The sequence below is a fragment of the Schistosoma mansoni genome, chromosome 1 (genome assembly GCF_000237925.1).
Source record: "Schistosoma mansoni strain Puerto Rico chromosome 1, complete genome".
Classification (NCBI taxonomy): Eukaryota; Metazoa; Platyhelminthes; class Trematoda; order Strigeidida; family Schistosomatidae; genus Schistosoma; species Schistosoma mansoni.
Genome location: NC_031495.1, coordinates 45,515,364 through 45,533,279, shown reverse-complemented (window position 1 = coordinate 45,533,279; position 17,916 = coordinate 45,515,364). Strand labels below are relative to the sequence as shown.

General features: G+C 30.8%; 1 protein-coding gene across 1 annotated transcript in view; it reads left to right on the top strand.

The window, feature by feature from the left end:
- The window catches only part of Smp_196300 (putative rhogef and pleckstrin domain protein), a gene marked incomplete at its 5' end in the record, with an annotated part of 88,149 nt that overhangs the window by 13,727 nt on the left and 56,506 nt on the right, over positions 1-17,916 (top strand). Inside the window, 3 exons of the mRNA XM_018794587.1 lie at positions 5,949-6,116; positions 9,853-9,998; positions 11,432-11,506. Of these exons, the coding sequence (XP_018648985.1) occupies positions 5,949-6,116; positions 9,853-9,998; positions 11,432-11,506 (389 nt within the window). The remainder of the gene's footprint in view (positions 1-5,948; positions 6,117-9,852; positions 9,999-11,431; positions 11,507-17,916) is intronic.

Sequence of the window (17,916 nt, the reverse complement as noted above, 5' to 3'; positions counted from 1 at the left end):
AGAGATATAGAAAACTTATACAATATTATATGATTTACATAAATGATTATTCGAGAATAAAACTGATTAATTTCTATTAACTTAAAATATTAAGCTTCTTCCTTTGTGTTTTAATTTGTTTTATATTCAGATAGAAAAATTAAAAAAATTGATATAAGTAGGCAAAACAATATTCTCTGAAGAAATAATTTGTGAGAACTGGCTTAAATATATTAAGCAGTTCTGATCAGTGAACTCCTTGAGGGTTTATTTATTTTTTTAAAAATGTTTTCGATACGATCTTATTTGTCTTGTTTGTTAAATAACACTTTGTTATACTACTTATGAAATACAATGAATATATATATCTTAGAAGTAACGGATAAAACATAATAATGTATATATATTAATGATTTTCATAACTTCTTTATCCTATTGAGGATTATTACAAGAAAGAAATAAAAAGAAATTATATTCAGTTGGAAAATTTATTCTAAGATGAATACTATTATCATTGCCATTATTTGATTAAATCCTTATATATAATATATTGAATTATCTTTATTCTGTGAACCTCGTTGTTATTGTCTAGTTTAAAGTCTTATAGTTGTTGTCTACACCTCAAATGTTCAGTTCTTTTCTAGACTATAACTTGTAGTTCTCTATGTTGAATTATATATATATATATATATATATATTCTATTAGATACTTAAAGATGTCTAAACATTTTTAAGGACATTGTAAAGGGATGAAATTCTTCGGTATCCATTCGAAAGGGCACACATTAATAAAGATGACAATCATAAAGGCACATATTAATAAAGGTGAAGATTGAAAGGGAAAATAACATTTTTAATGGTGTGAAATATCTTCGATTTGCCCTCTATTACTTTGTCCTACGACTACTCAAAACGGTTGTTTTCTAAACGTCGAATGAGAAGTCTGTTTACAGCAAATGCTATAATTCTTCGACCTCGGCAACAAATTGTTATTTTTATCACCACAGTCATGTCATCTCGTACGTCTATTTAGGAATTTTAGGAGATATTCTATATAGAGGGATGTTTCAAAAATGCTTGCAAAATGTTTAGTGAATTTCACCTTTAATAAGCTTTAAATTCTAAAAACATGCTTTTCTTTTAAAATTAAAAAGTCATATTCGGCAATCCTTATTATATGTATATTTTTAAAAGCATTGTCTGTTCGGCTCTCCAGAGAGACTTAATGAACTTTTATTCAGTTGACCGTTGAGATCCGTCATAGTAATACTTAAATGATTAGGTTTTATTTGATATTAAACATATGAACAGGTGAGACGTACGAGGTGGACCTCATTTAATTAATATTATTAACATAGGATTATATATATATATACCATAAAATAGGAAATAATATTTATACAAGGTTAAGTCAAATGTGGCTGTGAACGTGGGAGACCGTAATTAATAAACTGAGTATAATTGAAGAACAATAAAACGTATAATAATAGTCTATAGGTTAAAATAAAGCTTATAATAAGATAAATATAGATATACACAATCTAATTACTCAATAGTTATACAATAAGAAAGCATATATAATATTAGTCTATTAAAAGTTTTCAGAAGTTACCTGTAGTACAACTCACCGACTCGTTTGAAGTAAAGACCGGTGTTAGACAAGGTTGCTTACTCTCACCCTTTCTCTTTCGCCTCGTCATCGACTGGATCATGAAGACGTCAACATCTGGAGGAAATCATGGGATACAGTGAACAGGCAGGATGCAGCTTGACGATCTAGACTTCGCGGATGATCTGGCTCTTCCATCACAAACGCAACAACAAATGCAGGGGAAAACGACCAGTGTAGCAGCAGCCTCAGCAGCAGTAGGTCTCAATATAAACAAAGAGAAAAGCAAGACTCTCCGATACAATACAATATGCACCAATCAAATTACACTTGACGGAGAAGCTTTGGAAGATGTGGAAACCTTTACATATCTGGGCAGCATCATTGATGAACACGGTGGATCAGATGCAGATGTGAGGGCGCGGATCGGCAAAGCAAGAGCAGCATACCTACAACTGAAAAACATCTGGAGCTCAAAACAATTGTCAACCAACACCAAGGTTAGAATTTTCAATACAAATGTGAAGACAGTTCTACTGTATGGGGCGGAGACGTGGAGAACTACGAAAGCCATTATCCAGAAGATACAAGTGTTTATTAACAGCTGTCTACGCAAGATACTTCGGATCCGATGGCCAGACACTATCAGCAACAAGTTACTGTGGGAGACAACAAACCAGATTCCAGCGAAGGAAGAAATGAGGAAGAAGCGCTGGAAGTGGATTGGGCACGCTTTGAGGAAATCACCTAATTGCGTCACAAGACAAGCCCTCACATGGAATCCTGAAGGTCAAAGGAGAAGAGGAAGACCAAAGAACACATTACGCAGAGAAATAAAGACAGACATGAGAAGAATGAACAAGAACTGGATAGAACTAGAAAAGAAGGCCCAGGACAGAGTGGATTGGAGAAAACTGATCGGCGGCCTATGCTCCATTGGGAGTAACAGGCGTAACGTGCAACGTGTGCTTAACATTATTGTAAACTAATTTTATAAACTAATTTACGTCTCATTAAACTTAAGTACGATTGATAAGATTTGTCACAACCAATCATTGGTTTGTACATTTTCATTCACAATTTAGTGGATAGATCACTGATATTCCATCTACCTAATTTATAGGGTTTGTGATTTAACAAAATCTGATTTAAAATGTATCTCATTTAATATGATTAGAATATTTATATTTGAAGCCAATAAAATATCCATAGCTACCTATCTTGGTACAGCAAAGTCACTGCTGGAGGTTGGAAGTTTAACAAGAAAGTTGTAATAAAATATTCCAAGCTAACAAACAGCGTAATCAATTTTACAGAAATGAAAAACTTCAAAGTTCTATTTGCTCCTCTCAGTACTTGGATTGCCACGTTCTATCTAGTCTTCAGACTGATTCCAGTAATTTTGTTTCTTTTGTCTTTCTCTACCACTTATCAACAAAAAAACACTTTTTTTCTATTGTTTAACGAAAGAAAACTGAGTTGTTATATGATACCACCAATTGGACTAAGTGAATAATTATCTTTTATTAATGCAAAGACTACCGTGAACATATATGACTAGGTTTATAACACTTTTACAATCATTTTTCTAGTGTTTTTAACACGTTCAAAAAAAAATAACATAACTAGTTCCATAATGATGTGATAAAAAAAGACAAATAGCATAATCTGTTATTTCGATCTTAATTCATATATCATTCACTGACAAGTTGAATCAACCTAACTTAGTTTCTGAGTCCTATTTTTTTTATTCATTCGACATACTTTTTTGTTTGTAAAATAGAATTTACTCATAACTTTATGAGCGATGTTACAAAGAATGTGCAGATGATAAGTATTATTCAGTGAGAGCAGATAGTTTTCAGATTGTAAAATAAATTAACACTATCTTGTTTTAGAAACGTGTACGTCATTAAAATCCTGGATCCAAAATGATCTCACATTAGCCAATTAATTACAGTTTACTTATACTAAACCAAATAGTTGATTTTAACTAAATTCTGCGATATTTAATGTTCATAAATATATCTTAAACAACTCTTTCAACACAAGATTTTGTTACCATAGGAAACAAAAATTTTAAAAAATAATACGAAAACTGTTTGTTGTATAACTAACTGCGTAGAATTCTGAAGTGCCGCTCTTCTTTGATAGTTAGTAAAAGTCTATATATTTTAACTTTGCCTAAGTATTCTAATTTTGTGAAAGATAAAACTAGATCAGATAATTTTGAATACTGTAATCGTTCTCCTCATAAATTCATTTCCATAGTTTATTTACATATTAATTTTGATATGTATCTTTATCTATATAACATAAATGATTACAAGATTATGTAAGTATAGAAACACTTCGTTCATTGTACTTTGGAGAATGCAAAAACTCATCTACAAGAGTACTAATTGCAGTACTAACTAGATATTAGAATTAACAAGTTTTACTGAAAACCGAAATAAACAATATTTAAGGAATCCAGACCTTAAAAATGACTGTCTAGTAGCACATATTTGTGTTAAATGCATAAAACATAAATGTATACCATATAACTTACTTACTCCTCATGTTACCCCTCGTGGAAGAGTATAGGTCGCCCATCAGCATGCTCCATCCAACTCTGTCTGAACAATTTTTTTAAGTTGCTTTCAGTTGCCATTCATCCTTTTGATGTCTGTCTCCAATTCTAGACGAAATGTGTTCCTTGGTCCCTATCTTTTCCGTCTCGCTTCAGCGTTCCAAGTAGGCGCTCGCTTCGTGATGCGATTTGATGATTTCCTCAATGAGTATCCTATCCAATTCCAACTCCTTTTCCTAATTTTTCCTTCAGCTGGAAGCCGCTTTTTTCTCTTCCACAGTAGACTCTTACTGATGGTATCCGACCAGACAGATATGAAGAATCTTGCGTAAATATTTGTACTTTTTGATGATGGTTTTATAAGTTCTCGAAAATTCAGCTCCGTACAGTGGGACTATATTGACATTCGTATTGAAGATTCCGACTCTGATATTGACTGACAGTTGTTTTGAGTTCCATATGTTCTTCAACTGTGGAAATGCTACCCTTTCTCTGCCAATCCTTTAATCTACCTCTGAATCAGATCCTCCTTGTTCATCGATGATGCTGTCCAGGTACGTGAAACATTCCACCTCGTTCAGAGTTTCTCCATCAAGCGTGATTGGGTTGATATTCTCCATTTTGCTGCCCGTCCCAAGCCCGGGTAAAGCAACAAGTTTAGGCATGGTTTCGGCAACCCCATCCCGTAGAAAACAATCTTGTTGTAAAAACACTTACCAGAATACTATATAACCGCTCCCCTTAATAAACTGTCGTAAAACAGGAAAAACAAATAATGTGGGAATGAAGTTAGTTCATATCACTTGGTGGACTGTAAATCTTTCATGTACTTACTGACTTGAGTAAACAATTCAATTGTGTTACATTTTGTGTGAAGCGTGCAGAAGTCATTTATATTGCTGGTGTAAACTGATGATGGTTACATCATATATCGATACAGTTTCACTGTTTAACAGAATGTGATCAACGAAATTGAAGCCACAAGGCAATTAATTACAAGCAATAAATATATTGTCATGATTATTTATGTGTAGATGATAGCATATATTTATGTTTTACAACGCGAAAGAAACTAATAATCCTTTACCGAAAAAAGAAGACAAAGATAACAAGCTAATGAGGATTTATTTTTGCTAAGATGAGATCAGGTTTCTAGTTTTTTTTTAATTTTTACTTGTTTGCTTTTTCTATAAAAGACAACCTCATTATTGTTTTTCCAACTTATTTTTCTACTATGACCTTTACCGTTATCTTATTGGTTACTGTCGCTTTTAGTTTGCTTTGTGATGTACTTCAGGGTCATTGTATTTCATTACATAAACAGAACTCTTCGAATATAAAACTATCCCTGAAGTCCAATCTTCTATATCTTACATTCGCATGTGCACTATGACTTAATACTAGCTGTTCTCCAATGGTTAGCTGTTCGTAATTTAATGACTGCCTTTTAGTTTATATTCGTTTTTTCTCCACAAAGTTAATTGATAATTTATTTACTATTTATTTGATAATATTCAAATTAATAGAAATTCCCTTCTTATACCCAACATGTTTCGCCTGAAGGTATGATCACATTTTTCTTTCTTAACTAAATATCAGTTTAATGTATGCAATGAATACGACTACAACATTATTTGTTTTCAGATAAAATGATATATAACCGTATATTTTATTTCACACTAAATACTTATTAAGTCAGTTATATTCTAATTCAGCATAACTGGTATAATTTCACCTCATTGATATAAATATTTTATTACTTTTTTTGTTTTATTTTTCTCATTTAAGGATAAAAATGGACTAAATGTGAATATAGCTGTAACTCATTCAGGGATATGTGTTTATCAAGGCGGTGTTCGAACTAATCTATTTTCATGGGCAAGAATAAGAAAATTAAGTTTTAAACGTAAAAACTTTTTTATCAAAATACATCCTGAAGGTTATGTAAGTTATAATGTTTTGATATTTTTTATTTAATGTTTTTTCATTATTTTTAATTGAATTAATTTTGTGAATATTCTTATTAGTGTATATGTTCCTTAACCACTCTTTCATTATTCATTGAACTTTCGATTTTGTTAAGTAAATAACTCCATATCGTTTGAATTATTTTTTTCTGGTTAGCCATTTTTTAGTGAGTTAGTTTTCTACGGGATGGGGTCGCTAACCTCCTGTTCAACCGTCCTCCTTTATCCGGGCTTGGAACCGGCAGTATCCCCCAGAGGAGCTACAGGTGGAGTTTAAAGCTATGGTAGCTTTAGGAATAGTTAATTTATGTGGTCATTGTTATTCTTATGCCTTTAAATAAGTGATTAGATGAGTATAAAAGTTAAATTAAATGAACAGATTTTGAATAAAATATTAGAAGTCATGTTATTCGTATTCAAAAAGTAATACTTTATGAGATATTTACAGTCTAAATAATAATCAAACCTCGTAAGAAAATTCCAGTTAACTAAATAAACCAAAAAAAGACTTTGTTTGCTTCATAGAATCAATTTTTTCGGTTACATCAAAAATTACCTATTTAATCGTATAAAAATCATAAAACAAGTCTATCCTATCTATATATGGGACTGAATAGTGAATATTCTAATCATTAATTAGGTTAATTTATTTACTATAAAGAAACGTGGTTTGGTAGTTTGATTATTAAATAATTACTCAGTTTAACAGCCAAACTGTCTAAGTGAATTTAAAAAAATCTCTCCTATACATTTACTTATAAAAAATTTTTTCGAAAAGTCATCATAATACTGAAAACAATAAAGAATTCTCAGTTTTAAAAAATATCGAATATCTTAATGCTGCCTGATTTATAAAGTGTATATTACAGTCAACAACAAAGTGATAAACTTACAAAACAATAGGGCTTTTGTGCTTTTATCTTTTATTAAATCAGTATTGATTCTCTTGATATACTTGCTGAGACATTGACCAGAGCGATGAAATCAAAAGTTCTATCCTGATTCTGGATAAATTCACTGATCATATCAATCTTTCAAATAAGCTATATTTCTTTTTATTACCTTCAAAAATTAACTTCACTGATGGCTTATCAAATGTAAAGATCAAAAGTGTCTCAATGTTCTAATATTTTCGAAAAGTATGTCTATCTGGTTCTATCGATTTTATCTAGGTCTGACACATTATTCTTGACCTTCAGAGTTTATGTCTTTAAATCTGTCTTTACTAGTGGGTAGCCGATAACATTTTTAGATATCTAAAGAGAGCATCTACGATATATTTTAAAATATACAATCTATTACTTAGATTTTATATCTCAACCTTTACTAGTAATAAAAGTCTAACACTAAACGTCGAAATCTCTCTTAGTTCTGTGTTTATCAAAAATAGTCATTGAATGTGGTTGTATTGAAATCAGTAATTGACTGTACTAAAATCATTAAGAGAATAAATCCCCATTTAAGTATAAAGTTCTGAACAAGAAGAAAAGACTCCGTTGACTAAAATGGAAGAACTAGTCAAGATACCTTGAACATGTGTTAAATGTACTGATTCACTGCTTATTCAAGCGTGTGACATTCGTCAGTAAGATGTACCTGTAATCTTAAAGGAGCTGATATTGCCTTGAAGATTCGATCCTATATTACTCAGATTCACAGTCACAGATGTTACCATCGAGCTATCTAGGTCGCCAGTTGGATAGAAACGTCAAATACACGAGTTAATTTGTTGGGTATTCAACTGAGTAGTAAACGTATATACAATCTTCTTATTCGCGGTTTTCAATAGGCAATGAAAGAATGGTTGGAATCTGTGATTGTCTGTTTTGTTTACCTTCGTATAAATTTTGAAAGCTCTACTGTTCAACATTTTAAAGCAGCTCACCTACAAATTATTTTGTTCACATCTAATTTGGTTAAGCGCTTTTGTCAAATTCTTTAACGGACAAAGTCACTCGTACAATAGCAACCTACTGCTGTACATTTATGTACGCTTGAGCATTGTTTACTGCCTACGCACATATTCATTTTGCTAGCCTTACTATTAATCGCTCAATTGAATGATTCATTCATTTCACTATGTATATATATGTACATTTTAATCCTGACTCGTTGGATCGTTTACTCACACACTCGTTTATTGACCCGCTCACTCGCTCGCTTTACGGCACAACTCTTTCATGCTAGCTTAACGTGCCTGTAACTTTGTATATCTGTGCGTGGTTCAACAATAAATGCAATCAAAACTTCGTATTCGCCTTCAAATTTATACAGCGCTGGGGCGTTATCTAGTAACCGTTATCAGGAACAACAATATACGAAGTTTAAGGATAATATCGAATATCGACTACCACAGAAATGGCGACCCCGACGTGTGAACACGAACAAGAATTTATTTATGTTATGTTTACTAGTGTTTCCATTTTTGTTCATTCTAGTATATTTTTCGTTGCTTAAACTTTATTATTTTATGTTGGTGTGTCCAACTACTAAATTCAAGAATGTACCAAAAAGTACTTTTATTAATTGAAATCCTATTTTAAGTTTCATCCAACGTTTGGAGTCTACTTCGTCGAACTTTTGTTCCTTGTTTACTTTTTCTTAATGATGCACTGTAATTTATAACTTACGAAGATAGCAATGAAATATCTCACTATCTGTAAATTTTGTTACACCAGTCCTATTTTCACTTACATCATTTTTTTCACGTTGTCCAGATAAAATTCTTTAGATAAACAAAATGTAAACTTCAGACTATATCCTGAGAATTGCACACTATTGAATTAATTATATTTTTCAATAAATAAATGCAGTTTATACTTGAATAGTAATACTTTCAAATGTTTTTTATAAACATATAAAACAAACTGTACTGTCTATAAGTTCAAAAATATCTGTCTTATAAAACTGAAGAAGTAGAAAAGTCATTAAAATGTAAAAGAAATTAACATTTATGCATTTTCATTCTGATTGCAATGTAACTCATATAATCGTTTATGATGTCAAATGGTTTTTACTGCCAAATGTACTTGCGCTAAATAAAATATTTAGTAAACTCTCCAACATAATACTATAAATACTGATGTTAACGAAGATTTACAGCTCAGGGAAATGCTCTCGACGTTATTTAATTTTCTAAGTTGGCTGCTTTAATTGTGGTTTGACTAAAGTACTGGAAAATGTCATCAGTGTTTATTCCATGTAAAAGTGAGCGTAATTGTCCTATAGTTCTTAAATTAACCATCATACATCACTGCAGTTAAACTGTCTAGCTTAAAGAACTCAACAACGCCAAAATATGTGATAGTTACCAAAATGGAATATTTATAATGTATCAGTTAGAGGGTGATTTCTTCACTTTAAAACCTAGAGTTTGTATTTCAACTTTAAAAACGTTTAAAATAATTTCTTTGCTGAACATAATTTTCAGACCGTTAATTTCTTGTAGTAAACTAAGATGAGTGGGACACGTTTGGGATCACATGTTGACATTCAGTACAATTTTCACAATAAATGAGGTTCCATCAATTTTCTTAGTCCGTTTGATGAGTCCTAACGTTAACGACGACAGTTTGACAATGTAGAAAATCGATTTATAATAATCATATACGTATCATAATCAAAAATAACCTCACCTTGTTTACTATTGACATGATGGTTGATAAATACATTTGTATTGGTAAATCGACTTATAAATTTAAAAACTCATTTTCACATGATTTCAGGATGCTATCGGATTTTCATTTGGTACGCGAAATGAATGCAAAAGCTTCTGGAAACAATGTATCGAGCACCATGCATTTTTTCGTTGTCAAGCTGTTAGAAATGTTGGGCGAAAGAATCGTGTCGTTTCAAAAGGCTCTTCATTTAGGTATGTTCTTGTTTGGTTAAGTGTTAACTTCACATTTGTATATGATCTTTAATTTGTTGTCATTCGCTAGTCTGTTACTTTAGTGAACATAAATATAGCCCTAATTATAATGGGAAGATTTTCAGCTGATTTATTTATATATATATATATATATATATATATATATGTCTGTTTAGTCCCTTATTACTTATAGGATTTCGTCGACCGCATAGAAGTGGAATTACTATTCTAAATTACTCAACATTGCATTCACTATGTTTCAATGTTACATAATCTGAGGTATTTGATAGGAGTCTGTGGATTAAGACTTCATTCTAGTTAGCACCCACTAATAAAACAGTAGCTTATCACCTTAACATTTTGCATCATATTTATTAACTATCATAAGGTCATGAATTAAACACTTAGAAAATAATTGACACGAGATCCTGAGAAAAAAATTAAATATTGACTACATTTGTTCATTCTATTATAAAATTTTATATCAGAAAATGAGCATTCAGAGTTATCTGATGATGAAATTTTTTGCATTTTGAACAATCTAATCTACCTTTGATTGCCATATAAACTTGGGTGATATATCGCAATTTCTATAAAAATGATTACTTTTAACTCTAGTGACCAATTCGCGAATTCCTCCATTGACGTTATCTATTTTTCAATAATAAAAAAGACTAATAATTTCTTATTTGATCGTATTCAGTGTAGAATGAATATTATTTCAGTTTACCTTCAATTCATTTCACTTACAGAAAACAATCCTTTACATAAATAGTCATATTTAATTACCTTCAACATTTATTGCATATCCATTTAGCAGTTAAATATGTTCTTCTGCTCATTTTGTAATTAGTTTTTACAAAAAAACTTATTTAAGGTAAACACCGTTAGTTTTCATGGGAGCGAAATTTCAATTTATCTATTTATCGGTTGACATTCAGTCATGTAAGTGGCGAAAGTGTATTAAATAATTGAAACGTATCTTAACCAAGAAGACATAGGTATCATTACCAAGGTTTGACTTGACAATTTCGAATAAATTGAGCATTAGGTAGATTGTTATAAATAAATAAATAGTATATTTGTGATATTCCAATGAGTAGAAAAATTAGATTTTCTGACGTCCTTCAACAATCAAAAAGCTTTTTTATTTTTCACATAATATTCTTATTGTTCCGTTGTGCTATTTAAAATTTGAATAATTTTGATTTGGTTATTTATTCTCCGAAGAAGTGGCTTACAGTGAGTCACGGAACGTCAGAAAATCTATTTTTCTACTCACTGGGATATTGCAAATATATCATCTATTTACAAGAAGACATAGTTTCCTGGATAATTATGCATCTATTTTGTCGAATTTCAGTCATTTTATTATTTAAAAATAAAAGATTTCATAGACAATTAAATTGTTTTATTCACTTGTTGTTTTACAGATATATCGGTAGAACACAAAAACAATTAACAGATTTCATCCGGGAAAACTATATAAAAATGCCTAACTTTGAGCGGTAAGTTCACTTTTCATAGATTAAACATCCTCACGTATAAAAAGTAGAAGTTTTATTTTAACTATTATATTTTCATGGATAGCTAAATCTAAAAATTAAAACAATTTGTAACCTTTTCGATGATTTGTTGGCTAATATATGTATATTTAAAACATCGGGTTTACATTCCAACCTGCACTGTTGTGGAGTCAAATACTAGAATGAAAAGGTTGTCCAATGCTTCCAGGTTTTTCAATGGTGGTCTAACATTGATTTAAGTTAAAGCGTTTCAAAGTTTGATTATCGAATATTCAATTTCTAGGTAAATACCATACATAAAATTGAGATTTTGAGATTTCCACTGACTAATGTTTGCATTGGTTTGGATACGTACATCGGCTGTGACGCATAGATATGCTTAGCTTTTTAAACACAAACTGTGTATATCCGGCACGTGAAACTTAGTTGCTCTAATACTACCACAAGGAGTTCATATCATCTTCAAATTACTGTGTTTAACTACAAAAATTGTTCAGTGTTTGACATAATTAATTACGGGAAATGAGTGTTTATTAAAATGCAACCAAATATTCAGGTCTTAAAGACAAAGATATGATATGTTATATTTATATAATGACCTGCTATAAAACGAATTTATCTCTCACTGTTCTATACATATAATCACACAGTGGAAATCGGTAGCCAAATAATGAGACGGCTAAAAGTCGTACTGATAATAATTTACAATACTCACGGAGTGAACACCAACTCTGAGATGCAGGTAAATCCAACTGACGAGTCCCGCGCAGGACGAAACGCGTGTCCTGGATTCCAGTGCTAGCCACCATCCATCACTGCTAAAGATTACAACAGATTTATTTCAACAAATATATATATATATATATCTTACAATAGATCAGATAATTCAATATTATATTTAAATTCCCTGTTCTTTGACAATTTACATATTAATTAATTTATTTGTATGCATAAGATAATTCCATTTACTTATGTGTACATTATTGAAAAACAAAAAAGAAAACAACCCAAATGTTTATTTAATCGATAAAACGGAAAACATTATCGAAATTATTTATCATTTACCTAGATAATGAATTAGTTTGATTTACATAAGGCATTGTTTGCACGATCCTATACGTGACTAAACGAATAATCCTAATCCTGATACCAGTTAAGATTATTTTTATACTGAAATAAAAGAAGAGGAATTTTGTCACTTTTCCTTTATTGCATTATTTCCAAAGTACTTTTCCTTGACTCTTTTGTTTTGAGGTGTGTTTTCGTTTTGTTCTCTCGCTTTCTCTCTGTTTCTCACGAATATCCACTTTTTTTGCTGAAGTCCAGTCACTTTACACAGATATTTTTCTTTGTTAATAAAGAAAATACCATTTAATTTTAAATGAGTTAATATTTATTATTAAAATGAAATCACTTACCTTTTTCCTACCACATACAACATGTATTCATGTGAATGAGAAGGAGAAAATTCTTCCTGATAGGTAGGTTGTAATAGTATGCAATTTTCTTATCTCACTTTTTTCTTCGTATAAATATTATACAAATGGTGAATAACGTTTAGTAATAGAATACTCTAAGACATGTTCAAATCTAAGTGAATACTGTACTTGAATTATCAGTGGATCTAATATGAAAGGAAAACACAAATCAAATGCAATACCCCTAATCTGTCTTATTTTAATCACCATAAATCTTATCATTAGACAAATTATACGATCAAAATCAACATAGTATAGAACTATATCAAGTTTAATTTATCTAAAGCTTTCATCGAGCTAGTGATACGTTAAAAGTCTGGATCTAATTGTGATTTTTTACAACTTATTCGATAGCTTTTTAATTATGTTGTTATGAATTGCAACTTTTTGTTAAAATATACTGGGTAATTAAGATGAACACATTTTTTAGTCGCAAATCTGTGTTACTTTGAAAGAGAATCCGAATTTCTAAATGAAAAAAAGACTTTTTAACGATATCATTTATTGATGTTGTCTAGTGAAATCCGTACCTTTTTAATCACACAATATAGTATTGTGAAATTTCCTGCGATTGCGTCACAAAATATTTGGGAGTTTTCACTGTCAACAAAATGTTGATTTTATAGTCTGAATGTTGATGTTTAATAATAAGAATTACACACGAAATGTATGAAAGATAATTGTCCACTTGATAAACATGTAGAAGATTAAGAAGAAATGATAGAACACTGAAGTAGTAATAACAAATGAAAACTTGAAGTAATTTTAAGATTTTAGTACAATCAGAGATTAGATATCAAACTTCTGTAAAAGTGTGTCTGCAGAGTATATAGTTTTTATTCTTACCCCTTTTGAACAAATTCGTTTGACCGTAATTGTGATTTCAAAGGAATTTCACTAAAGTAAAACAACTAAGTTGCTTTTATAGATTTGAATGAGGTCTCTTGGTTTCCAAATTAGGCTTTCAAACTCGGTCTTCACGTTCAGTTTATTAAATCTTGTTGAAGTGTCACAGAGTTTTGCGCTTAGAATGGATGCTTGTAGTTGAAAGGCAAATAATTTGATGCCGCAGAAAGTTAACAGATTTCTGAGGTTTTTTTAGAAGGGATGTGTGCACAACTGTCAATTGTAAATGAGCCATAAGTTAAAAAATTCTTTATTACGGAGCGATTCCATCGATTACTGAATTCATCTAACTTACCGACGGCTGATTTGTAATATGTATATGTTCTCAATAAAATGTCCTATCCAGTCTCTCGTAATATTGTTTTAAGCTTTTCTGTATAGTCTAGTGGATACCAGTGATAGAGAAGTGTGAACTCCGTACAATAATTGATCTTGATATTTTGGTTTTGTGAACAAACGTATTGTATAGCAACTTATGCACAATAATAAATAATGATGATTGTATAAATAGTCCTTAAAGAATCATTACAATCGCTAAACAGTCTAATTATTAGCTAATCGTTTTTTTCCTTAACAGGCGAATATTTTAAATAACAATGTTTTAAAATAAAATGGTGAATAATTATTTTTAAAAAATTGTAATCACTGTAAATGTTAAACATATATTTTAAAGAAAGATGGATAGTGGCTAGCAGTGGAATCCAGGACGCGCGTTTCGTCCTATTTGGGACTCGTCAGCTGGATGTACCTGCATCTCAGAGTTGATGTTCACTCTGGGACTCGAACCCAGTACCTTTCACCTCAAACGCCATCGCGTTATCCACTCAGCTACTGAGTCCTAATAGCCACTTGCTTGTGCAATGGGGTGAAGTTTAAATTCACTTAGTATTGTTTGTTTGAATCTTCCCATTAATGTTTAGGACTGCAATGAGTCAGTCTCTTATCGGCCATATGTGCATACTGTGCGTATTGCGTCGATATAGCCTTAATTCGCAAGCATTGTAAGAAAAGACGGATAGTGGCTAGCAGTGGAATTCAGGATGCGCGTTTCGTCCTAGAGTCTCAGAGTGAACATCAACTCTGAGATGCAGGCACATCCAGCTGACGAGTCCCAAATAGAACAATTTATTGCAATTACCTAATCTTTTAAAATGAATTAGGTGAGAACTTAAATACTTACTGAGCTGAGCAGTAAAATATTTATAATAAATAAATAAATGATTCCAATTATAATTTGACCTATGTATATTCAATTGCTAATAGCAATTATTTTTCACCTTCTCTAAAATATAAAAATTTCCATTACGAAACAATAAAACAGAATTCTAATTATTATTATTTAAAAAAATTTATAATTAATCTTACAGTTATCCCGATGATAATTTGTTTATCTTGTTCACACAATCAATACTAAACAACAAACTCTCATATTAAAATATACAATCATTTTTTACTGAAAACATCTGAAGGTAATCATCGACAAATTTGTATTTTAGCGAGTTAGTAGTTGAAATGATAATTACAAAGTTTACAAACAGAATTAGATTGTTTCATTCAGATAAGAGTTTATTTTTCTAGTTAAATAATTTCAAAATAATATAAATATTTAACTTTTGACCGATTATTTCGTTCTCCTTCATGTGAACTACTGGTGAAATCTGTTAAAATAAAGCAATTTTAGGTATCGTTTCAACAGTTAACTGATTTTATCCTAAACATATTTAGATGTTGTTCAAGTTATTTATGTACAACTGTCATTCTCATTATTCACTCAGTATTGTTTGTTTGAATCTTCCCATCGATGTGTTTAGGACTGCAACTGGTCAGTCTCTAATTGGCATATGTGCATACTGTGCGTATCGCCTCGATATAGCCTTAATTCACAAGCATGGTAAGCAGAGTGGATAACGCGATGGCGTTTGAGGTGAAAGGTACTGGGTTCGAGTCCCAGAGTGAACATCAACTCTGAGATGCAGGTACATCCAGATGACGAGTTCCAAATAGGACGAAACGCGCGTCCTGGATTCCACTGCTAGCCACTATCCATCTCTGCTTGTCATTCTCATTATGTTTCAAAATGTTGTCTCATTCTTTTGTCAATCAAAAATGTCTAATGATAGATACGCTTCGATAAGTTGTAATGGTAAACAGAAAATAATATCCTTCATTACATAAACTAATCAAAATGAGGAAAGCGAAATAATGACAAACAGTTCAGTGCTTTAATGCAAACTATCCCAGGTTATCACCACTAATATACATAGTTATCCGTGTTTTTATCATAAATATAACTATCATTTCAAATCAAGAAAAAACAAAGAAATTTTACTGTTTTTCATACTTTACAAAAAATAAACAAAATTGTTATTTTCTCATTTCAATGTTCAATTATCATTCAATGAATAATAAAACAAATAAAATAATAATGATAAACACTGTATCTAATTTTCATTTGTTGATTAATAATGAATTATTATTATTGTTATTGTTTCTTTCATATTTAATTTGTTTTCCATTTGGTTGGTACACATTGTTAAGTTTCTTTTGATTTACCAAAATTTATATTTTAATAATTTTTTTTCATAACTTGGGAAACGTTTATTGATTTTTGACATTCATATATTAAATAAATAATAATGAAAAGAGAAGAATTAATGAATGAAAGGGATTTCATTATTTTAAGCAAATTATTTCAAATATGATACTGATTGAATTTTTATTGTTTTGTGACAATCTATAGAAATTTCTTATTCTCTCAACCTTAGTGATTTGTCCTATCTCTAATTGATAAAGAGTATGTGGAATAAAATAATCGAATGCTACATGAGACGGGTTTCAGCATGGCTTATAAAATCAAATGACTAGACATAATAGATAGAAATTTATAATAATTAATATTTATAATTCGAAATGAAAATGTTACTCGTTTGATGTTTACTACTTATTGTTTACAATTTTTGTTAGCTATATTAAAATAGACTTTATGGAGAAATTAATAAATATCTGAAATTAGAGAAGTCGATAAATTTCATACGTGAAAGAGTACTTTTATTCAATGAACAAATCAATCACTCACTGCAATTACAAATAATCCAATAATAACGTGTAAAGATTTTGGAATAACAGGTCATTGAAAAAGAGCCGTTTGGACCTCTTACGGGTCATATTCGATAATCTCCCAAGGCACTGAGTTGCACAGTTTCTCAGACACCAATTAGCGAGTTGCAGTAAGATGTTATACGTCGGTTTTACATAGTTCTTCGTATGACGGCATAAAAACCGCCTCTGCGTTTTTCCCATACGGTCTCAGTGTCATCAAGTAATGCGGCGTCTGAAAGCCCCTAGAACGACGTTTATAAAACATAACCAGGCCGCTGAAGTCCTTGTTTCAAAGTGGTTACAAAATGAATTATTATCACTAAGTTCAAACACACAGCTGAAACTCAGCATGACTAGCATGGTCTTGATGTCGTATGTGAACAGTCCCTTAGGAGCAACGACAATATGTTCAGTCATTTACTTGGCTCTCATAAACCATCGAGCTTTGATTATTCTGTAGTATACAACGTAATCCCAAAGTAAAAAAACTAATTTCAAAGCCTGAAAATTCTCTTTTCTATCAGTTTAATTAATAATAATTTTCTACAATAACTACTGCTGATTGGTTATTTATTGATGATAAACAACAGTAAATGGTCTATACATGATCGTCTTTTACTAAATTGAAGAGAATAAGAACAAAATTTGAGCAAAATAACATCCATTCGTTTTATTTGTGGAAATTATATTTGAAATAATCTCAGTGTTTGAAATTTAAATAATTCCAACTTGTCTGGACTTCCAAAAATAATACCTTCTCTATACTTGGCGTCTAGTTTTTGTCAAACTGTTCATCCTAATATTGACGAATATTCGTATAAATCCATTCATTTTGTTTTGCTAGGTTCTGAACACCCGCTTACAACCCATAATTCATGTTGTTCAGCTCAAATTCTTTGTCCTTGTTGG